Raw genomic sequence first — 25,000 nt, 5'->3', positions numbered from 1 at the left:
TCTCCGAGCTGGGGATCAGGAACCACAGACCTTCCTGGAGGGTAAACTCCTGGTGTCCAACGTTAAACGCAGGCAGGTTGAAATCAAGGATATTCTTACTTGGACTGAGGCCTTCACGATTTTCCAGCTGGTCCTGTGTGCCTCTCACCCCCTGCGTTGGTTAGACTTGACCAGATATAAGCTGCTCATTATTCAAACAGCCCGCCAATATCCAGGTCTGGCTTGGCTTGAATACGATCTGGCCTTCAGAAGGGATGCCGCTGCCTCGGGCCTTACGGATTGGTCCAAAATGAATTTGGATCTGTATAGTTTTCATTTGCGTTTGCCAGCATTGTCCTCACTGAAGCAAAGGCCGTGTTAGGTTTCGGGGTTTCATCAGTCTTCCTCAGACAGCACAGACTACAACCGAAGCACACTATTCCGCCCTTCCTGGAATAAAGGCAAATGCCGGTGGCTATTTGGGAAGTGCAAGTTCCGCCACAACTGCAGCAATTGCGAGGGAGAGCATACCAAGGCTAACTGCCCCTTTCCCCGCTCAGCTGGATTTCGTTCCCGTTCCCGCTCCCCCTCCCCTGGAGGGAGCAGGGGACAGTACTGAGGGGCGAGGTTCGCCCAGTGTTGTGTTTGTACATAGTTTGAATGATGTGATTGCGTTGCCTCGCCAGCCGAATGGATTGCCTCAGTTGGCAAAGTTGTTTTGTCCTGTTCCAGTTTCAGTTCCAGTCTCAGTTCCCGTTTCCGTTCCAGTTAAGCCCAGCGTTCCAGTTGTCTCTTTTGCCCCGTTATCTCCTGTGTCTCAGGTCACACCATTACAGTTGGATCAATTTCAAGCCGAATTATGCCACCACCCCAACAAGTCAGCTGTGGCATTTGTGACTTCTGGCATACGGGATGGATTTCGGATAGGCTTTGACCCGTCCTTGGTGTCCCTCAAATCTGCATCTTCAAACATGCGTAGCTCTGCTGAGCACCCATCAGTGAATGACTCCTACTTGCAAGCTGAAGTCTCTTCTGGCAGGGTGGCAGGTCCTTTTCCAGTGCCCCCGCTTCCGTCATTGCAAATAAGTCGTTTCGGGGTGATCCCCAAAACTAATCAGCCTGGGAAGTGGCGTCTCATTTTAGACCTATCATCCCCAGAGGGGCAAAGCGTCAATGACGGCATCCCTAAGCCCCCGTTTACAGTTCAGTATGTTTCAGTGGATGCTTTCATTGATGGCATAATGTCTCTGGGTGGCGGAACGTTAATGGCCAAGTTCGACGTGGCCAGTGCATATCGGAATGTGGCTATCCACCCAGACGATCGCCCCCTTCTTGGCATGAAGTGGCGTGGGCAATATTTTGTGGATTTGGTGCTCCCTTTTGGGCTGCGTTCAGCACCATTTATTTTCACCGCCATTGCAGACCTGGTTGAATGGATCCTGGTTCACAATTATGAGGTTACATTTCTCCGTCATTACTTGGACGATTTCCTCACTTTGGGCCCACCGGCGTCCCCTGTGTGCCACAACAACCTTCAAACCTGCGTTCGTCTGTGTACAAAACTTGGCCTTCCCCTTAATCCAGATAAGTTGGAGGGACCCGCGACTCGTCTTACAATCCTTGGGATTGAACTTGACTCCGAGAACCTTCAGGCTCGCCTTCCGACTGACAAGAGAGATAGGATTGTTTCACTGTTAGATGAGTGGTCGGCAAAACGTTTTTGTAAACGTCGTGAGCTGGATTCCCTGATTGGCCACCTCCATCACGCCTGCAAGGTCGTCCCACATGGTAGGACATTCCTTCACCAGATGATCAACTTGCTTTGTGCCTTTCGCCGTGATGATCACCCCATTAGGCTTAACCAGGAATTTCGGCAGGATTTAACCTGGTGGCAGGAGCTGCTCCAAACTTGGGATGGCCTCAGTTTTTTCTGCATGCCCACATGGGCACCTCTCCCGAACTTCCAGGTCTCATCGGATGCAGCTGGCTGTGGAGCTATTTTTAAATGCCACTGGTTTGCTGGTGCCTGGTCAGCTGCACAAAGTTCCTCATCTATAGCGTACAAGGAGCTCTTCCCAATTGTAGTGGCAGCCTATCTGTGGGGCTGTCAGTGGGTATCTCGGCGGGTCGAGTTCTTTTGTGACAACGAGTCTGTGGTGGCTGTACTTAAGTCTGGCACCTCGCGGGACAAAAACCTAATGGTGTTGCTGCGTTATTTGACTATGCTGGCCATCCATCATTCCTTCTCATTTACAGCTTCATCTGTTCGAGGCAAAGCTAATCCAGTTGCTGATGCACTCTCTCGATTCCAATTTCAGCGGTTCAGACGCCTGGAGCCACAGGCCGACCCAACCCCGTCTCCTATTCCTGCTTCCCTTCTGGCAGCGCTTCAGATGCCTTGACTCAGAAGTGTCGGTTCTTACTTACCCAAGGTCTTGCACCTTCCACCCGACGAGTGTACCGATCCGCCCAACGTCGATTTACAGACTTTTGCCGCCAGGATGGTCGTGCAAACCAGGATGGCTCCATCCCCCCAGCCACTGAGGAGACTCTCATGCGCTTTGCTTCCTTCCTGGCCGGCAACCTGAACCATTCCTCCATCAAGGTCTATCTATCAGCAGTGCGCTCCCTTCACATTGACCATGGCCTTCCCGACCCGCTAGTCAACTGTCTTCGTTTGCAGCGTCTGCTAAGGGGTATTAAGCGAGTTCAAGGTCCAGTGTCACCCAGGCGCCTACCTATCACCGTTGATCATCTGAAGGTCATTCAGTGCTCTTTGGACCTGTCTACTAGAGACCATGTGATGTTGTGGGCTGCGTGCTGCTTGGCATTTTTTGGGTTTTTGCGTGCGGGCGAATTCACGGTCAACTCGGCCTTTGATCCTCACACCCATATGACTGTTAGCGACCTGCAAGCGGACTCCTTGGTGAATCCCTCTTGTTTCAAAGTCCGTATCAAGTGTTCCAAGACAGACCCCTTCCGTGCGGGTTGTGATATCTACTTGGGGCGTGGCTCGGGCTCTGTGTGCCCCATAACAGCGTTGGGCACGTACTTGTCTCTGCGTGGGTCTGCTCCAGGGCCCCTGTTCTTGTTTAGTGATGGTCGTCCTCTTACCCGGCAGCAGCTATCATCCTTTTTGCAGTCTACCCTACATGGGGCTGGGTACTCCGGCGCCTACTCCGGCCATAGTTTCCGGATTGGGGCGGCGACCACTGCAGCGGCACGTGGTGTTCCGGATCACCTGATCAAAACCTTGGGGCGTTGGTCGAGCGAGGCATACCAGATCTATATCAGAACTCCAGTTAGTTCCATTGTCCGTGTTTCCTCCCAGTTGGTGGCATAACAGGTAGTGGATTTCTCTGGTTACCAGCGGGGGTGGGTGCCTCAGGTTTGGGCTATCGGGGGCTTAGGCCTAGTTGCCCCGAGCCCCCTTGCTCCGGGTTCTTCTTACCCGGAGATCCCTTCGGCATGGCGCGGGGGGCTCGTGGCTTGGTTGCGGGTTGGGCAGGCCAGTCGGGTGTTCTAGCGCCTTGGGGATGTGACTGCGGTTGCAGCCCCCAGGCTTCCTGGGCACCTACCCTCCACTGGCGACGTGGGCGTTAAATATAGTTAAATAAAATTTAACATAGTTAACGACTAGGAGCTAGTCTGGTCAGTAGTGTTTTGCAGGCGGTTGTTAGTGTCTTGGCCGTCTGGTAGCGTTGTTCAGCGTTTTGGTGCGTTCTGTAGCGTTTGTTATAGTTACATGGTTCACGACCGGGAGCTAGTCCGGTCAGTAGCGTTTTGCAGGCGTTTGTTAGCGTTGTTATGCGTTTTTGTAGCGTTTGCAGCACTCTTTAGGTTGGGGGAGCCCTGGGGCTGACATGGTTCAGCGGTATTCCTGCGTAGTGCATGTGTTGTCCAATGTGCTTGCAGCGTGTTTGTTGGCGTGGCGTTGTGAGTCGGTTTAGGAGTTTAGTGGTTCTCGGCGTTCCCTCCCTCTCCCCCCCTTTCTTTTTTTGTTGTATCTTTTTTTTTTTTTTTATTATTATTATTATTATTATTATTATTATTCCACTGAGCTATCTGGCTCAAGTGTGACGGGTGCCTTAGGGGGGCCTGGCGCGGGGGGCTCGTGGCTTGGTTGCGGGTTGGGCAGGCCAGTCGGGTGTTCTAGCGCCTTGGGGATGTGACTGCGGTTGCAGCCCCCAGGCTTCCTGGGCACCTACCCTCCACTGGCGACGTGGGCGTTAATTAACAATAAAAAAACGAGTCATAAGCCATTAGGATAAAATAAAGATTGTTTGAAAGACAATCCTGTTTTACATCTGTCAACAGCTCACATTATTATGACTGCAGGCCGCGGCACCTTTTGGGGATGCGATCGTACGCGTTGAAATCATCTGTGCTTTGTTTTTGCGCTTCCAGATGCATTGCAATGTTCCAAATTATTTGTCACACCGGTACATCGAGGGAAATCGATCGAAAAACCAACAATTATTACTTCGAATACCTGAATAATCTCGGTTGTCTTTTTTCGGTGCAACGAAATGCACAAAGAATTTCGTGTATTCCGAGCAATTAGGACGCGGGGATTTCTTTGGTTAAGCTATGCGTGATAAACCCTAGGGAGAGGTTATAATTGAAAACTAAATCTTCCATATGCAAAACACTAAAGGATAAACATAAGGTGCGGTTACACTCACCATGGTAAATGCCATTTCCCATGGTAAATTATCCCACGGTGCCTCACACTTGGGTTTTAGTATACCGTGTTAACTAGGGGTCACACGTTACGAAGATTACCGAGGTAAAACGAAATCTCACGCAATTCATTGGCGGGAAATTTAATCACACCTCGGGCATCAAAACACCCTTCCAACTTCCCACGTGAAATGTCATGGGCGCTTCCACTGATCTTTTTGACGTATCCATGGATATTTAACACGGGAAATTTACCTCGGGAAGCGTCGGTCACACTACTAAATACAGTTTCTCGTGGTAAAAAGGGAATTTACCACGGTAAAAGTGCCCCGTGTAACCGCACCTATAACGTACACGAAAGCGAATGAAAGGATCCTAATAAGAAATTTTTACACCATTCATACTGGCTTAAGCCTACTGAATTGAAACGTTAAATGGTTGCAAAATCCTCGTTATCTCTACTCTAGCCTTGCGTGTCAAAATAAATTGAGTTATTGGGTAATTACTCGATTACTTTGTTCAGTGCAGCAAAATTGACAGTTGAATTACGGGGTGGTGACTTCTTTGCCTAAAAGCAACTCACTTAACGAAACTGTCCTTTTTCAAACAACAAGGATTCAAACAGCTTCAATTCTTACAGAGTTTGATAAAAATCCGGATTTAAAACATGCGGTGGGGCAACCAAAGCGATGGGAGCTGTGTTGGGGTTTCAGTGTGAAAGTACAAACGGCTACTAACACTCTTATAACTCTTTTTTCATTATTATTTTATTAACCTGCAGTCTGCAGTCTGCATTTTACCCTCAGTCTGCATTTTATCCCTGGTCTGCAGTCTGCAGTCTGCAGTCTGCGTTTTACACTGACCGGTTATTTGGGTGGTTTTTGGCAACAGAGGTTAATTATTCGTAATGCGATCGCTTCCGTTGTCGTTAGCAATGGGTCGCAAATTTGACACTTTTATCGCATTATCACATTACGCATTGAACCACGTTATCTATTATTCCTAAAAATCTAAAAATATTCATGCCTTATCAGTTTTCGGTCGAATTTATGTCTAAGAAAGCAGATAAATTGCAGAAAATATTAGTTTTTCATCCAAAAATTCGTAATCAACGCTAAAATGACCAAATTTTGCCTAGAAAACATATTTTACTGTTATTTTTCTTAAATTTTTTCGTTCGACTTTCGCTTTTATAAAATGTTTCAGTTGTCTGTAAATAAGTTGTATGCTGTTGGAAAGCTTATTTTCTTAGCTTTAAAATGATGTATTTTTCCCCCTAACTCTTAATATTTTTTGAGGAAAAAGCACTTTTTGGTGATGGCTGATTTCGCGCGGCTTTCTCTCGGTTGGGAAAGTAGGAAAAACAGTTAGGCCGGTAGCCAGGTTTTTAACCTCAGAAAAGGATCTGTTTCGTCGTACGAACGTGTGAGGACCTGTGAGCCAAAGGGTCTCTGCTGGTATGACTTCTGGGTGACCCCTTAATAACTTCTTACTATTCGAGCGCGAGGGCCGTACTGCCAGGGAAATATTGGCCCGAGGTCGTGGCAGTACAGACCGAGCGCAGCGAGGTCTGTACAAAAATGACCCAGGGCCAATATTCCCCAGTATGGCTCGAGCTAGCTCGGTTAGTACGTAGTTTATTATATGGTTTTTAATTACCTTTTGCTTTGTTTTTGTAAGCCCGTAATCGGCCCGTGGGCCAGTCACAATTTGCCTGGAACGCTGCACGTACCACAGGCAACCCAGTGTACCCTCACGGAGGGTCTAGTTGAACTAGCGTGAGGTCCGTACCGGGAAAATGCTGGTTGACTTCCTTTTTTTGCAAGTTTATTTCAGGCTCACCTGCTTCTATTTATACTGTTGTGGAAAGTAAAAATTTAATTTGTACTGGAACTCTGACATGACTAAATATTGCAAAATTTAGACTGCTCAGAAAACCAATCAGAATTCTCCTTTTCACCTCGGACCAGTTTGCCCATGTAATAATGCACCTTATAGATTCTTGTGCAATTTGACAGTCACTAGTCACTTTTTTTATATTCTCAAGTTTGCTAGACCATTAGGCAAATTACTGTAACTCAAGAAATGTGGGTTTATGATAAAAGGCCAAGGCCCAACTACCTGGAGAAAAATCTTGGAACCAACTATTAAACTCAACTACATAATTTTATTATGTTCTTAGCTTCTTAACCTTGTCCGTCAAGGGAATCAAAGATTCTTCAATATAAGATTTTCTTAACCCCTTCCTTCGTAATAGTGACATCTATAGACTTTACTCTGTATAATGTGTGACAATTTCAATCGTCAATGAGAGGGGTAGGGGTGGGGAGGTTCAGCTGTGGAAGAATTAACTTTAAACACCTGTCAGATTGTTTCCGGACTCTAAATTTTTCGTTTATTACACAAGTTTGACCGTCAAAGTTGTTTAATACACAACTTTGACAGTCAAACTTGTGTAATAAACGAAAAATTTAGAGTCCGGAAACAATCTGACAGGTGTTTTTATCTATCTCCGCTCAAAACCATGTCCCCTTTTCAATCCATTGCAGTGATGAGTGATGGATTTTACTCTGTCTAATGCCAGTCAATTTTAAGCGTCAGTGGCAGCCTCACTGGTTACAGGGTTAAAAGTTTTAACAAACGATTTTGCTTTTTTTAGACGAAACATCAAGACTACAAGCAACAGTAGTTACTTGAAAGGTTGTACTTATGACCCTGATACTGCTCCTCTGTGTCCAATCTTCAAATTTGGGAAGATCTTGGAACTGGCCAACGTCAGTTTTGAGGAAATAGCTTATCAGGTAACTGCACCCCATGCTCTTAACAATATAGTTCCAGTTTTCAAAATGTTCACTTAACATATTGGGTGACCCAGACAGCTCCTAAATCCAAAAACTTTGATTGCAGGGTGGAGTCATGGCAATCATTATAACATGGAATTGCAACTTTGATCCTCTTTTGTACTCATGTGGGCCAGAGTACTCATTTAGAAGGTAATGGAACATCAACGAAATAATGTTTCAGGTCTGGTGAGCTTTGATCTCATAGTCCATTTCTGCTTGAAAGTTCCCATAACCTCAATTTGTTTTTATTTTGAAAAAAGTCAAATTTCAGAACCTTTAGTTTTAACTTGTAAAATTTTATTTTCGCATTGATTTGTTGAGATTTCGCTTCTAAGAGGCCACATGAGTTTTGTAAAGTTGACCCAATTGTCAGACGTTTGTCCCACAGCTGAGCTGCTGAGAGGCATGTGTAACTTTCCCTGAGATGATGTCACAAGCTGTTTTACATTCTAGTTTTGAAAGAATCTTTGTAATGCAAAACAGTTTGTAACATCACCTAAGGAAGAGGCCCATACCTCATGCTGAGTCAGCCGTTGGACTAAGACTTCTGGTTTTAGTTAAATTTTAGGGCACACTGATTTGTGAAATGTTGAAGAGAAAATGGCAGATTAAATATTGCAATGTAAAGTAAAGAATATAGGCTGGGGCACTTTTAATAATGGCCCACATTCACCTACCTTGACTGAAATTTGCATAACACAAAATGTTATTTCCCACGTGATTTACCCGTGTGAGTGCATTCAGCCAATCAGATTACGCAATGACTTTTGGGAAAATAAGGGCCTTTAATAGAAACAACATTTAATTATTTCACATTAAATTTTGATTCTGTGTCAATATAAATAGTTAAAATAATAAATATTATTAATACGTTATTGTTTTTTGAATTTGCCTGCTTATCAAGATGGAAGCTTTAAATGATTGTGTATGTAATATTTTTTTAAAAATTAGGTTGGATGACTCTGAAGCTCCAATTGCCCCAGGGTATAATTTTAGGTATGGCATTTCTATATTAGGGTGACATTATCATTGCATAATTATTCCACGGAGGAAAAGTTTCTTTTTGTAAATTGAATTTATTATCATTATCGACTATGCTTATATAATCAATGGAAATCTTTCAAATTGTAAAATACATGTAAACTGCTCTTTAATGTTTGGTTTCAGATTTGCCAAATACTATGTTCAAGACAATGTTCTACACAGGATACTGATTAAGGCTTATGGAATTCGATTTGTGATACTTGTCTATGGACAGGTAAGAAAAATAATGCTTCTTTGTGAAGAACCATCACTGATGCGTTGACGTTGGAGTTGGGGTAAAAAGGAAGGTAGGACCAAGAGAAGCAGGGAAGGCACAAAGAAACAGAGGTTCATTGTTTTGAATTCCGTCGAAGCTGCCTGAATTTTTCAGGTGTCTTTAGGGTGATAATAATAATTGGGCAGATCACAACACGCCATGGCGCCCCTTCACTTCACCTTCCTTTTCAGTTTTATTATGTTGCTTCTCTTGAAATAACGTTTTGTCAACCAACAGAATATCTTAGAGTGTTCGTAACCAAAGGGATGGTATGGTTATGCCTGAATTGTTTTTTATAGCAAAATGATTACTTTTATCCATTCTTTAGGGTGGTAAATTCAGTCCAATTCCGTTGTTCCTTAACTTGGGTTCTGGTCTTGCTCTGCTTGGTATTGTAAGTTGTAAAATTAGGACTTTAATTAAGTGTCACTTTTAAAGTAATGCGTAATGTTTACTGGCCTTATTGTAAAACAAAGTATTTTGGTCAGCACATATGTCAGAGTTTAAAGGTTCTCATCTTACAAATGCAAAAGTACAATGTATAAGTTAGCTTGGTAAAATTCCTTCCCCCTTTTTTTCCGAACAATTTACATAAATAGGTGTAATGCTGGCACATTGGTCATGAACCATGCCTCTTACCTCTGTGATAGTATATGGACTGAGTTACAGTCACTGACTCAAGGGTTTTTTCTCTGGGTAAGGAAAGGAAAGGAAAGGAACTTTATTTAAGTGTCTAGTCGTTCTAGCGCTGGAGCGCTAATTGGGGACACTGTAAACTGAAATGAACAATGAAAGTAAATCAAGTCAAATGTTGGTTTTTGAAGAGAGGGGAAACCGGAGTGTCCGGAGAAAACCTCTCGGTGCAGAGTAGAGAACCAACAAACTCAACCCACATATGACGCCGAGTCCGGGAATCGAACGCGGGCCACATTGGTGGTAGGCGAGTGCTCTCACCATTCCGCCATCCCCTGCAACAGGTACTCCTGTTTCCTCCTTCATCGAAATTGACTCATAGCTAATGATTTCATGTGGCTGTGATGCTGTGCTCCGACATCATGCAGACATGGACTGTATATCAGCTGCCAGAGGTGCCATTATGTTGTATACTTTTCAGCCCGATATTGTGAGCCACTTGATGGCCCTGAAAATCCCCATACAAGGAGGGGTCAATCAAGTATATCATATTACATATGATTTAAGTTTGTTCAATGGCATAGCATAGGATTCACCTCTGTTAAAGTAAGGAGATGTTTTTTTTTTTCTCCTTTTTAGGCAACAGTGCTTTGTGACATAGTGGTTCTTTATGTACTCCAAAAGAAATACTTCTATAGAGAAAAGAAATATCTTTTAGTTGATGATGTGGAGAGCAACTCTCATACTGATTACCAGGTAGTTTTTACTGTTAACTGTGCCAAAGTGATATGTCAATTAGGGTACAAGAGGGAGAATTTATACTTGCACTTATCTGGACTATCTAAGCAGTTGTCTCTTTTAGACACCTGAAAAATTCAGGTGGTTTGGACCCATAACTTAATCAATCCTTGTTTATATCATGTAGTGTCACAGGTCGCAAGTTACAGGTCAATGTTTTACCAAATACACAAAGAATCCTAAACATTCGTTAAAGCTAAACTTAGGCCTAATTAGGCCTAAACAAAAGTTTTTAGACCTAATGTTAGCATTTGTAAACAGTTAGGGTTGTTTCAGTATTGGTAAAACAATGACCAGTGACTTGTACCTTCCCCAAAATATGCAGTTGTTACACAATTTTATTTATTTATTGATGATGACTCAGGAATACTCAGAAAAAATCTGAGTGCTGCTTTGCAGGAATTGAACCTACGACCCTGTTAACATGTATTACTAATAAGTTTGGATGCTTTACCACTGAGCTATATGAGACTCATGGCCATTAAACTATGTTCCTGTGAACATATGACATCTCTTTCAGTACATATTTTAAGATTATTATGTGATAGAGACAAAATGACCTGCTTGCATAAAATTTAGAATACTACTACTATTACTACTACTACTACTACTTAACTACCACTTCTTAGTCTACTACCACAACTCCTACTACTACTCCCGGGAGGGGAGGGGGGTACTTCCAGAAAAATTACCGTTACCCTATTCAGACCAAAATCTGTGATTTTCCTTACCCTATTTCAGACCTGTGTTATAATCCATTCCCTACATGTAGGTCAGACCAATCTTAGAGGCAATGTTTATACTGGAGTGTGTGACAAGCTGTTACAGCACATACACGGTTGGCGTCAACATTTGGAAATAGTCTTATCGCCTAATGATGAAGAAGTAGCTTTGTCTAAAAACATACCCAATTCAAGACTAGAGTGCACAAATCATACCCTATTTCAGACCAAAATGGTCAAAATTGATACCCTATTTCAGACCAAAACGGCTAAAACACCATACCCTTTGGCGCCGCACATACCTATCTAGCCCATATAAAGGAGTATCCCCCCTCCCCCCGGCTATTACTACTACTACTGCCACTACTACTACTACTACTACTACTACTACTACTACCACCACCACCACCACCACCACCACCACCACCACTACTAAAACATTAGATAGCATTGAAGGCATGCTCTGATTGGCTTACTCAAACTCCTCAAGAAGCTAGAGCCGCTCTCGGCTATCGCCTCGAACGACTCTTACGCTTCTCTCGTGCTTAGCAACCACCCGCGTGAACCATATATCCTTTGCTATTCACCTCCAAGTACATGTAACCTGCACGGAATTTGCGCCCGAAACTATTGTAATCGTTGCACGCATAAATCAGTTTTAATCATCCTTTTTGTCCTATTTACTTCGCTGCTTCACGACTCGGTAAATATCCACCACTAGCCACCTCCACCACTTCGATGAATAGTGGTTAACTATACTCAACTAAAAGATACACAGGCTAGTATGTAAAAACCTTATAAAAAAGGTAGTTTTTGTGTGCTAGTCCCTTAGCTTAAAAATTCTTTGAAACAACGAGTTGATGATGGTAATCAATCACTTTTTGAGCTGTTTCAAACGTTAGCCCCTTGTAGGAGCGAATTGACGAATTGCTGGTTGCTAGTGGTTTAATACCGGAGATGGCCGAGCTGTGCCATTGGTGGACCTATTTTGGCATCATTGGTGGACATGCAAATAAATATTAATAATCATTAATAAAATGAAAAGCTTTTAATGTTTGCGTAGGGCATGCAATTTGTTTCGAAGCATCTTTGTCTTTGGTACTGTTTCAATAAGTACTGTACCAACAAAGGCATTTTCTTTTATTAATTTGTATGTGATCAGTATCAGCTTGTCGATCAACAGCACTCATCAGAAGAGTGACCCAGAAGACGAATAAGTATTTTCCTACGCGAAAGGTACTGCTTACCCTGTTGAACAATTTTCCATGACTTATATTTTGACAAGTATCCTGTGGTTTAGCTGTGAGTGCTAGCAACTGTTTGATGGGATTAAAAGCAGTAGATCTTGTTAGGTGTTGTTAGTTCAAGTGGACCTTCAGCTAGACTATGAACTCGTTACAATAGACTATTTACCACTCAAATCGCCCTCTTAAACATATTCTAGAAGGTGGAGTTTAAAACCAAGAACAGGCACATTTATCCTTATCAATTTAATATCATGTTAAATGCCCTCGTCATTATCATTATCTCTATTTGGATGGAAAGACGAAAACTGATTTGTAGCCATGCAAAAACTCAGAGTTAACGAAGGCAAAGTTTCCTTGTTTTTGTAAAGTGGTAGTAAAATCGTCAGTTGGTTATTCTTTGATGGTTGCACAATTTGTGTATAAGAACAAACTGTACGTCACATTTTTTTTCTTTTGCATTGCAGAATTCTCGTGGCCTCCACAATGCAAACAGTATGGACAGTGGACGTTATTCAACTTTGCAGAATGAGGATCACTATGAAGACACTACCCAAGGGAATGGATGACATCGTATCGCGAATGCTTTTTCTACCCTTAAATCACGTACGTTTCTAAGAAGGTTTTGCCTTTTTTTCCTTTCAAAGAGAACCACCGCTGCAACAAAAGATAACTTAAAACCACACTGAGAAGTACTGTTTACAAACAAATTTGTAGCCATTTTTTTCTAAAGAAAGCGTATGTATCTGAAGTAAGTCAATTTCAAGTTTCACCGCTAACGCCATGTTGAATCATTGTGACATGTTGTCCTGTTTTAATTATTGATAAAAGAGCCCTGTCTTTCAGATCAAGAGGGCAACCGTGAAACGTCTCTAGAGAGATTAAGCATGGCGTTTACGTGAAACGTGAAACGCGGAACGATGGGCTGCTCCTTGTCATCAGTAAAAGCATGAAATTATGTTATTCTAACTCGTCTCTCGCTTTTGAAAAGTTATTTGTTACTTGCTGTTAACAGGCAAGAAATGAGCTCATATCAAATGAGTTTCTTCCATTTTTGGCAAAACGCAAATTTTAGTCCGACGTTTGCCATTCGTCGTAAACGTGATACTTTAAAATCTCTCTACTATCATCCAAGATGGCGACGCCTGGGAAATTTGAAAACAAAGGATTTTTAAATTCATGTTTTTTACGACACAAACGCTCTTGTTTGAAAAAAATTGGAAACCCCTTGCGAAAGACTTTGAGAATTGTTTAACTCGCATTTATGAAGAGGTCATTCAAAAGAGAGTCACTAACTGAGGTATGGAAATAGGCCATGTCCAACGTGATTTTCCCAAAAAAGGTTGGTATTTTCTGGTATGTAGAAGTTTTTTAAAAATGTTTTTGCCAATTGTAGGTTAGCCTGAACAGTGCAGGCGCAGGCGTAATGAACCCAATGCACGTACTCAGAACGTGTTGTCTTTGTTGTACAAGTTCTATTTGTGGGTATAGCCCAATCGTTAGATTCAGTTTTATTATACAACTTCGGGGAAGTAGCTTAACTTTATTTAAATTTAAAATACAATCAAGTGCCAAATTTTAGCAACGGATTGAATAATGCAATCCATCCAGGAATTAGCCACATTTAAGAACAGCCGTAATATATATATATATGTAAGTCCCCGCTTTTCGAATGGTGTAAATGTTGTAATCGGACATATTCTAGTTAAGTACATGTAATTAACAACGTAGCAGTAAAATTTTCAAGTAAAAGTCTAATTCTCAAGCTTTGCTTTGTGCATTCAGTTTTCTTTCATGCCTATTACTGAAGAGAGGGAACAAGTTATATTCGATTCTTGTGACCATTTTGTACGTGTGTACAAGAGCAAAGCAATTTCATTCCGAGGTCCTTCCGAGGGCAAGAGTATTTTTCGGTAAGCGAAACGCCGAATGGTTAGCTATTACCTCAAAAAGCTACGTATAGAATACAATATAATACAATACATAGTTTTACTTAACTGACTTCACTCCATAGGGGCTTTTCAGGGCCAATAAAACACAATGAACGAAACGACAGAACAAAACAACAAAACAACAACAACAGCTGTTAAGAATCCCGTGTTAAGAAACCAGTTGGCTATTTACAAATGCAGTGGCCAGCCGAGAAGTTGAAGCAGGGACTACCAGGATCAAATTCAATAAGTGATCGTAACGGGTCTTGAACCCGGATCTCCGAATCTCAAGGCAAACGCGCTAACCTCTAGGCCACACTGCCTCCCCTTGCATTGTGCAAAATATCCCTGCCGGTCCCTCCCAAGGGAAGTAAATTTGTCGGATCTTAAGTCTGCACATGACTCTTCTTAGAGCAGCGGCAACGTGCGGCAATGACGTCTGAAATCAGCACAAACTCGGACATAGTTTGAAGAGTAATGACTGTAACTTATAAAGTTAGAGCGAGTTTCAATCGAGTGTCGTAAAACCAAAACCAAAGTTCTGTCATTTAAGTTGATTGTCATTTATCGCGGCATTGAACGGGCTTCCCTCGGCAATTTTGCCCTTTATGTGATAAACATTTAATCGCAATGTGCCCTCGTGCAATTCAGGATTAAGATGGCTCAAACCCCTTTTAACACTCGAAAGAAATATTCTTATTGGAAGGACTGACACTACAACACTTTATCACTTAACAGCAATGTTAGAGCGGTTTTCAAATGAGTGTCGTAAAACCAAAACCAAAGTAATTACTTTGGCCAATCAAAAAGGACGGAGACAATCCAGTAAACCAATCAAAACACGAAGTAATAATACGTAGCCGACACAAAGCGCGGGAAAATGTGCACGCGCGAGCTACGATTGATTTTGGTTTCACTTCTGATTGGTTGAAAAAGTGGCGCGAGACCTTTGAACCAATCACTGAGTGAAGTAATGCAAAACCAAAGCAATTATCTAATTAATTTCGACACTCAATTGAAAACCATTCTATGGTACCATATCAAACACCAATTATTGCTGAAAATGATTCGGTCATTTTTGTGATGTAAAACGTTACCGTGGCAACAGGAAAGCCCTGCAAAAATATCACATATTTTGGCTTTAGCTGCTCATATCTCAAAAACAAACTCGGTGACCCCCATTTTTTATTTCCGAAATGTAATCAGTATGCCAGAATGAACTTTCTGCAAAGTTTAAAAATTGTATGGAGGGCATTCGGAGCCACCTTAAATAATTGACAATTTAAGGTAGCTCTGAACCCGCTCCACAATTTTTTTTTAAACTTTGCGGAGAGTTTCATCTTGGCCCGCTGATCACGTTTGTGCAACGGGTTTGTTTTTCAGATATGAGCAACCAGTTTTGCAAGGCTTTCCTGTTGCCATGGTAACTTGTTACGTCACAAAAATGACTGCATCTTGTTAAGCAATATTTGATGTTTCACATAGTACCGTAACATTACTGTTACGTGATAAAGTGTTGTAGTGTCAACCCTTCTAATAACATGGTCTCTTGAAAGTGTTGAAACTGCTTTGAGCCACCTTAATTTCACTTGAAGTTTCAAAGTTTTCCAAATTGCCCGAGTTGGAGTTTTGTGAAAACTGAAAATACGCGTGACATTAATCCGAAATTGCCATCGGGCCCATGCGATTACATATACTTATTGTGAACGTTTCACAATCATTGCGCATGCACGGTACAGCAAATAAAGAGAGTTTGTTGTTCCCCGGGTACAGGATACTCGGGTCTTTTTTTCTGAAATATGATGTAACGTCAGGAGAGGTTTTTGGGCAACTGTAACGTTGTTGCTACACAAAATTTTAAGTATAGTCGCTCCTTAATCTCACGATCACTCTGAAACATAGAAAGACACTTCTTAAGTGAGAAACGGTTAGTTATGGACATCTTTGTAGCGAAAAGGATGGTGAGAATAATAAGCGAGAAATTGTTGGCCGTATGCGTGCCTCCGATTTTTTCCGATTTTTTTTTCCGAATTATGCAAGAGTGAATCATTTCTGGGGGGCTGGCCAGAGCACCTGTTGTCTCAAAATTTCCCTCCTCCGTTCTATAAACATTTAAATTGACAAAAGACAAATGTCCATCATGTTCATGATCAATGGTGAATTGGATAGATGGCTGAATCGTGTTCAAATGCGACAGGAGGCGTTTTGTTTTATTCACGGATACCAAAGTGATAACATCGTCGACGCCGGTATCGTTCTGAAAGGACGGTTGGACTTCGAAGAAACAGAAACGGGAGCACCATAGCCAAGTCAAAAATCTGTTGATAGTAACTGCCATTGTGAAAAATACTTATCTGCTAGATGAATAGGTGTGCTACACACGGAGAATTCTAAAGTAGCCAGGCAACTAGTCAAACGTCTTACGCACGCCCTCGGCTTCACTCTCCGCAAGGGAAACTGGAGCCTTCGACCATGGGCGAAAGAACACGAAGAGAGATCGATAAGGCATCGGGTCCTTTCGCGTCGACACATGAAACGCCTGGAACATGGAGTTATGATAGTGGGCGTACCACAGGTACCCTCTCAACAAGCCGAGTGGTGTGGAAAAGAAAGACATCAAGCTCCATTTGTTCAAAAGGTGGATAACGCTATTGCTATCCACTGGATAAATCCATTGGATAGCGCAATTTGTTTCGTTACAACTTACCCACTGGATAGTGATTTATCCGGTCGATAGCGCTATCCATCGTTTGAACAACTGGGACCAGATTTATCATCCCGCGCGGGCAAAGATGTCCTTTGTTTAAGGGCAGTGTCTTCTCTCAGTCTGGTTTCTGTAATTATAATGGAAAGATTGACTGGAATTTTAGTGGAGAGGGGAATGATAACTATTCGTATTTTGCCCTACGAGTTACAATGCAAACAGAGCCCTCCTACCTTAAGGAAGGTTCTGTTCGCGTGCATCTAATTAGGGTCAATCTCGACATCTCTTTCGCAGGATGCCTACGTGTTTGACCTCTTACACAATGTACAGTGTAACTCCCAGCAACAAAAGACTAGCAACGTAGTTCGAAACCGCGTAAGTCGGAGAACTAATTAACAAATGAAACAATAGATATGAAATGAAATTTGGAAAGATCATGGCCGTTAGATACGCAACATAAGCAGTTGCAAGAAAGCCGTCAAAATCCGGGGATAAACGGGATTTGAGCCCATGACCGTTCAATTGCGCTGCACTTTCTCTACATGCCAACTGAGTCATTAAGCCATCTGGATGCTGATTCGATTGCAAGTTCAAGTTATATCCCGTAAGAGGAGAATGAATTGCTTGTTTTATTTCATAATATATAGATTTAGGCATGCCTTAAAAACGGAGCTCCCTGGTTATTTATTCTTAAAATAATAAGTTAACCTGGCTTGAGCCTGGGATCCAATCGAAAACCAGTACCTGGTCAGTGGTCAACTTCAAAAAAGCTGAGCTCAATGAGCTCTGAACTTGAGCTCGCGATATGGTCACGTGATACTGGTCACATTGACATACATGGAGGGGTGGACTGTCGTATGGTCGTACGGTGACCAAAACCAAATTCTCTCGCACATTTGGGTTACCATTATTTTCTTACCCATGGTGTTCCGCACGCGTGCCTTCGGCTCGCGGAGCTCCCATATGAATCATTTATTCTAAAAATCATGCGAAACAATTATTCTCAAAAGAAAAAGAAGAGAAACAGAGAGGCTACTTACAAATCGTCACACAGCAGTGAAGGCTTGTGCCCTTGTTTTTATTGCTTGCCAAAAATCTCAGCTACAGTTGGAAGGTCACCCCATATGAGGCCCCCAATATGAAGCCCCAACCTACCATATCAAGCCCCTACCTACGGTATCGGGCCCCTACACACGATATCAGGCTCCAACAAAAAGCAGCAGTCTTTGCTCTTATTTAACACTCTTTACTCTCCGTACAGTGAGTAAAAGTCGCAAACATTTCAATCCCTTCCATGTTTTTATGAAATGGCTCTGGACCCCCTTTTGATTTGGTTTTGGGGCTATAGGTTTCTATGGGCCCCAACCAAAACCGAAAAAAAAGCGACTCCGGACTCCTTTTTGCGGGCCAAGAGCACTGTGTAAATGTGTCTCCAACTCAAATAAAAATCTGCCAGGAAAGGGCCTTAAGGCCAGTTTTATGATCAGCCAAACAATGCAAATTGTTGGCTGGGTAAACGGTAAAAAAAATTGGTTCGAGCCCCTTTTTAATCGTCCGGACCCAGTTTTTTCTTCAGTAAATGGGCCTTTAGAGTTTGCATTTGCGAAGCATAGGATACTGATCTGTCGTCTCTTCTAGTTATCCGCAGAGTATCATCGAATTAAAGACGTCACTAGTTGTCTCCTCAAGGCTTGAAAAATATTGGGGCTAATGTCCTCCAAAAGATCACGAGAATTACAGAACCTAATACGAGGAGGGGGCTTGATATTGAAGGTTGAACATTGTCGCTCGACTCTCGACTCAATCAATTTTGTTTTTCTATATTCTAAACGTGAAGTACCTACCAAAATTTCGTGACTGGCATACATGAGGTACCTACCGACTCTCGACTCAATTAATTTGAGGGGAAAAATATTATGTTAATACAGTTGTCCGACGTTGTCTAGGCATTATAGTTGCCATTTGTTCGTACGCACTCGTAACTCGATCAACTTTTTCAACCAATGCAGGGACGGATTTAGGGGGACCGAGGGGGGCTGCCGCCCCCCGTTTTTCTCTGTATTTAAAGAACTTCTGTAACCAATCTTCTTTCAAGTGGTACACTGTACATCAGGCGGTTTTAATTTAGATAATGATTAGTTCAGTTTCAGAGCTTTTCCTATTTCAAATACAGTTTGCCTTGATGGATATACATCACGTATGAAAAATTGAATATATAATCAGAAACCCATAAGGGTTGAAACATGTAACGCGCCTTCACAGCTTCCGAATATTCAGTGCGAACTGATTGGTTGAAAGTTTCAGTGCTAAGTACCATATCTGGAAACCCCTCGCTCTTGTTGTTCCAAATATGGTACTTAGCAAATTGAATATTCAGAAGTCCAGCACACAAGGGGCCGTTACACGTTTCAACCCTTATGGGTTTCTGATATAATGCATATCAATATGAAAAATTATGATTAAAGGCTCACTGTTTTTAAAAAATCCGATCGAGACGTTAAATTTAACAGGCGTTTCTCCATTTTATGAAATGACTTTTCAAGCTTTTTGTAACAGCGTTAAAGTGCCGTAAGCAACGTTAAATGTAAATGAGAATATGTGAATAAAACGTGAATGTGTGTCGTTTGATTTGAAGCTCATTACTCAGCTTTATTTGAAGCCGCGCGCTCCTTTCTCTTTAACATCAATTTCGGTCACGTAACGGACATTTAAGGCCCTTTCACAACAATCCCGTAGAAAAAATAAACACGTTATTTGCTGGTGTAGGTCGGTCCTTATTGGGATAAACTGTGCCCGCGGTCTCGAGTATATCCCTAGGCCGCATTTTAGGCCTCTGGCACAGTTTTTCCCAATACGAACCTCCCGGTCGGCAAATAACATATCTAATATAAATATAGTAAAGTTATGATCCTCGCAGTTATGAACGTATTTTTCGCAATTTCATGTATCACTTCGTTCATACATTCTAAATGTTAGGAGACTGGAAAATGTTTGCTTTTCGCACAAATTAAGAAGTACTTACCCTAATTTTGTGAAGGGCATACATGAAGTACGGCCTTGCATGAAGTACCCAAATTTACAATTACATTGATCCGACCGCTCATGCGGCTGGTACAAAACGCACGTCACAGGTCATTGTTTTACCTATACAGAAAGTATCCTTAACATTCATAAAAGCTAACCTTAGGCCTAAAAACTTTTCTTTAGGCCTAATTAGGCCTAAAATTAGCTTTCATGAATCTTTAGGATACTTTTCTTTAGGCCTAATTAGGCCTAAGGTTAGCTTTTATGAATGTTTAGGATACTTTCTGTATAGGTTAAATAATGACCTGTGAGCTGTGACCTGTGCCCTGTGACCTGCGTTTTGTACCTGCCGCCGCTCATGCATCATCAAAAATCAAATTAACCAATCAAAAAGCACAGATTAATAATTTTGTCTCTCTTGGGGGAAATCTGTGCTATTCAATGGTGCATTACTTCTGTCCACATCGTCTGACAGTAACAAAAACCTGAGCGAAGCTTGAAAATCGAGCAGGATTTTGAGGTTGCAGAGCCATGTAAATTTGATGATTTTTGGCACGATGCTAGTAAAATTATCGACTTTCTACCTGCCCAAGGTTGGGGAGGCGAGCGACCTTTGGAAGTGGGAGAAATTCGGATAAATTCTAGAGGCACTCGGCCTTGAGCAGTCTTGGAAGTTGCACACCTTGTCTATTTATATTGTATGTGACGACACGTGGGACCTGAAGAGGAAATCGAAGCGTCCCAAAAACCCATCAAATCACTCAGGACAACGCAGAAAATAGTAGGTGAGTGAACTTTATTTATCTGACTGTCCATAAAATGAATTTTCGAAAAGGAACATCGCGATTTGAAGTTTTTATGGAACATTTTGTTCGATTAGTTGAATCGGCATATACAACTGTCTCAAAATAACGTGACGTCATGCGCTCTCGCATCCTTAGGGTTGTCTGCCTGTGATGTAGCTGAGAACTATGGATATGCAAGTGCAAAATCCACAGGTGAATATTAAACTCTCTTTTATTATTATTAAGAGGTATTTTATGTGAAATGAAACTAACAGATCTTGTTTGGCCTCGAACTGTTATCTGGTGTAAAAGCCACCTAATAATCCACTTTATCTGGAATAAGTGCACCCTTCAAATAAGCACCACGCACATCTACCTGTGTAGATACGCAAATGTGTATCACTCAGGCATTAAGAAAAAAACGAGGAGCACCTCTTTTAACCTAGAACACGAAAATTCTTTTATTTTTCTCAGGGATAGCACACGACCGTACTCTGAGAGGGCTCGCAATTGTTGCGCGAACGCGCGTGGTTTGCCGCGCCACACTGTACTATTCCCAAGAAAAAAAAAATAAGACACCACTTAAAGTCTACTCGTAATGATGTTTGGAGTGATTATTCAGATAGATTCCAAGATAATTTATAAGCTTTTCACAGTCATTTGTAAAAATAAGAGCAAGGAATGTGTAATTTCGGTTACCTTTTTGTCTGGGTATGACTTTCGTCAGTTTCCTCATCATCACTGGTGATGACGATGATCAGTGAGGAATGTTTATAAGAACTGCTTTTGAGCAAATGTTAATGTCGATGGCAAATACTTGAAACATATTACAGTGGCGAATCCAGGAGAGGGGCCTCACCCCCACTTGTTTTTGGACCAAAGCTGTCTTACAAAGACTAAAACACCAAAACCGCGAAAGGGCCAAAATAAATGTTTGAGAGGGCCCTCGGCCCCCCCCCCCCCCCCGTAGTCCGCGGAGGAGCCCGTGGACCGGGGTTTCAACTCACCCATTAAAATACGTCACACGCAAGCTTGCTCAGTTCCACAAAACTCAGTTTTATTATCCGTGAGAAAATGGAATGAACCATTAAAAATTAAAACATAAAGGCTTTTACAGATTGTAATAGAGATCAGTGTTCAAATGTTTGTCTGTGTTCAGTGCTGTCAGCTCGAGCGGAAGACACATAATATTATTTGAACTAGAATCATCGATCCGAATGGGAATTCGCTGTTCGTTCTTCCTTGCAATGTAGTCCAAGAAATTATTTCTCCACTGTCCAGAAATGATAATACATTGATTCTTATCATTCTGACCGTTAAGCGCCCTCTGTTCTTCGAGGAATCACAATTGAATAATTGCTGTACTCCTCGCTTCTGCTCCAAGAGAAGGGTGTAGACAAAACCTGGGCCAGGACTAATGGCCTATCCAGTGGGCCACCCTGTGGGCTACTCTAATTTTTCGGTGAGAAATTGCGTTTTCTGTGCGATTTGACCAGGGCCCATGGCCTACCCTGTGGGGCACCCCATGGGCCACCCAAATTTTCTGTAAGAAATTGCGTGGGAAAAAACTTTTGATAACATTTTGCGTTGTCATGATCACACAACGCTTTTAGTCCATTGCATGACAGCCCAACATTACGACAGCGATTACTACGCACGCGGCCTTAACGGCAGAAATAAACTGCAAAACGTTCCCTGTATGTTTTTCCTTTGTTTAAAAGCTACATTGAAAATGCTCAAATATCAAGGCTTTGCTTGTCAACGATAAAATCTTAATTAGAGCAGGAAGGAATGAAGACATTATACACCTTTTTCCAAAATGGCCACCATTTAAATATTCTTTTGTTTTTATTCAAATTAGCCCTTGATGCCTCGTTCTTAAGATTAAAATTCAAAAGAATATTTTATCTTGAACGAGGCAACAAGGGCCAATTTGTATCCGCATAAATCAGCGACCATTCTGGAATAAGGTGTATAAATAAGTTATTCTTCCCGCAATGCTTTGATTGGTTCAGAGTGCAAAATAAAACTTGAAGTTTCAACTTGCTCAGTAACGAGGTTTTGATTGGTTCAAAGCGCAGAGTGTTATAAACCAGTTTGTACTGTACTACTGTAGACATGATGCAGTGCCCTATTCGCAACTGATCACTTTGCATTTGATCAAACACTTACTCATCTATTCAATGACAGTTAACAAGATAACAGAACGGCTCTCGAATGACTGCTTCAACGAAATTTAAAGTGAGAGCAAAGTTCATTTCTGAGATTGCAAATAGTAGCAACGCCAAACGCGTCATTAATTAATCTATAAAGAATGCGAGAAAAGTTAGAAAAGCACACAATATTGCATATACCTCATTCATAAATGGCGGTCACATTTATAATTCTTTTGTCCAAGTGCAAATTAGCCTACCAAGCCTCATTTTAGAGCAAGAATTCTTTTCAATTCACTGTATGGTATCGAGGCTTGGTAGGCTAATTTGCACTTAAACAAAAGAATCATAAATTGACCGCCATTTATGAATAAGGTCTATATCATTGTCGTTTTTGTTAGCGATGCTGTGTACGCCTTATGATCAAAACACACGTGGACTGTCTTTTTGCAAGCCTTAGAAAGCCCCGTTATTTTATATGTAATGGAATTCATGGTTTTGCGCCATTAGATTCTGGATAAAGTACTCAGGTGACGGACGGATGGAATCTCATTCAATCTGGCACATAGAGAAATGTTTTGAATCCAACTATTTGCCAAGTTCAGCATGCAGACATTTTGTCATACCACTTTGCTAGTTACACTGTACGTGAAACTGACTGAATTATTGTTTGATTGGGATTTTAATCTTATAAATCGGCCAATTCTTTGGAGACGACGAGGAAGACAGCTTTTATAGACTCGAGTAACCCAGGGGAGGCGTCCTACATCAGGCCATAACAGCAATATGCCATTAAATACAGTACGGTTCTCAGAGTGTTGGTTCGGTATGGTTCTCATTAGGTATCAATTTCACGACTCATAAAGTGTAACTATCGTGAAACTACGACTTAAACAGGATATACCTATGCATTACTGTCGGAAAACCCATCACATCCCCTAACGATCACTTGCGATACGTATACTCAAATGAATCAAATTAAATTTCTGTAAGGTAAAAAAACAAAAAGCAACAAAATTGCATCCTTAATAAAATGGGTTAGATCGGATATTGGTGAATTTAAGCCACATAAAGGCACCTTCCCATCCAAGCCCGTCCATTCCCCCCCCCCCCCCCCCTCCTCCTCCTTGCTCTCTAAAATTGCGATTAACTAAGGGTGCGTTCGATTGACCGTATTCCGGAATAGGAAAACTTGGAATAGAAGTTAGAAATCCTTTGCTTTTACTTAGATTCACATTAAAATTGTCAAACACCTGCTAAAATAAAATTCTTAACATAAATTTATTATCCTTGTTGCTTCAAAACGCCAGACATACCGTTTTAAATCATCACTCCACGTATTCGTATTCCGGAATAGGGTCAATCGAACCCACCCTAAGATTGCGTCTTGCATTGGATGAAAACAGTGCACCAGAATCAATATTTCTAAAATGAATCTATAAACGCCAATTCAAGCACCTTTCGTTTAAATCAGTATTGATCTCTAAAGCAAGCTTCCAGTAATGTTCCAGTAGTGTTTTTAAATGAATGCATGTCTCTGGACGTCGTCGTTTTAAAAGTGACTGCTGAAGCGATGATTTTCAAATCCATCCGAGAAAAAAATGATGATAACAATTGCCCTTGGTTGCAAAATAAAAAATTACCAAAAAATTACTAAATGTGAAGAACGAAAATGAAACCACTATAAACCCATGGAGAGTCTTTTACTACTAAATTAACGCGTATTTTTCTTTTTAGCTTTAACTGACTGATTTATTCAGTTCTCAGAGCCATGTTTTTCAATCTTTTTAATCTTTCTCTTGCTGTAACTGACACTGTTGCGAAAACTAAAGTTTTTGTCTTCGCGCGCAAGTTAGACACGAGTACAAATTTAGTTGCTGCAGGCTCTATGCATATTCTTTAATTCTTTTATTCTCAGGTTCATGAGATCACGTTCCAGATCTTGCCTTAAACGTGAGTGATTACGAAAGATCAAAAGTAACTTGCAATAACAGTTTTCCTTGGGAAACGGGCAACCTTTCCACACCAAGAAGGCGATAGCCCCGGTACCTGCTGCCGCCCCCAAAAGCAGGACTATAAAAGCAATTTTGAAAGAGAAAGAGTGTGAGATTTAAAGGGGCATGAGGAATTTTCAAATCAAGTTTAATAAAATAAAATTGTTCATTTTCTAAAGAAACTTTTTCTATCTCAGGAGTGCAGAA

The 25,000-nt window shown here is 41.6% G+C and overlaps 3 protein-coding genes across 4 annotated transcripts in view; 2 read left to right on the top strand and 1 right to left on the bottom strand.

Moving 5' to 3' along the window:
- LOC138047044 (P2X purinoceptor 4-like) overlaps nucleotides 1-13,967 on the top strand; it is a 25,724-nt gene extending 11,757 nt beyond the window's left edge. The window contains exons 6-13 of one of the 2 annotated variants that reach the window (XM_068893732.1): nucleotides 7,322-7,463; nucleotides 7,570-7,655; nucleotides 8,457-8,501; nucleotides 8,673-8,763; nucleotides 9,134-9,199; nucleotides 10,078-10,194; nucleotides 12,121-12,194; nucleotides 12,670-13,967. In XM_068893732.1, the coding sequence (XP_068749833.1) occupies nucleotides 7,322-7,463; nucleotides 7,570-7,655; nucleotides 8,457-8,501; nucleotides 8,673-8,763; nucleotides 9,134-9,199; nucleotides 10,078-10,194; nucleotides 12,121-12,159 (586 nt within the window). In that variant the 3' untranslated portion in view covers nucleotides 12,160-12,194; nucleotides 12,670-13,967. The remainder of the gene's footprint in view (nucleotides 1-7,321; nucleotides 7,464-7,569; nucleotides 7,656-8,456; nucleotides 8,502-8,672; nucleotides 8,764-9,133; nucleotides 9,200-10,077; nucleotides 10,195-12,120; nucleotides 12,195-12,669) is intronic. The other variant, XM_068893731.1, reaches the window with a different exon arrangement.
- The window catches only part of LOC138044955 (NLR family CARD domain-containing protein 3-like), a 383,130-nt gene that overhangs the window by 87,030 nt on the left and 271,100 nt on the right, over nucleotides 1-25,000 (top strand). The window lies entirely within an intron of this gene.
- LOC138047049 (uncharacterized) overlaps nucleotides 24,574-25,000 on the bottom strand; it is a 27,729-nt gene continuing 27,302 nt past the window's right edge. The window contains exon 5 of the mRNA XM_068893738.1: nucleotides 24,574-24,872. Coding sequence (XP_068749839.1) covers nucleotides 24,670-24,872 — 203 coding nt within the window. The 3' untranslated portion in view covers nucleotides 24,574-24,669. The remainder of the gene's footprint in view (nucleotides 24,873-25,000) is intronic.

Source organism: Montipora capricornis, chromosome 4, assembly GCF_036669925.1.
Source record: "Montipora capricornis isolate CH-2021 chromosome 4, ASM3666992v2, whole genome shotgun sequence".
In the NCBI taxonomy this organism is placed as follows: domain Eukaryota; kingdom Metazoa; phylum Cnidaria; class Anthozoa; order Scleractinia; family Acroporidae; genus Montipora; species Montipora capricornis.
This window is presented reverse-complemented; position numbering and strand designations above follow the sequence as displayed.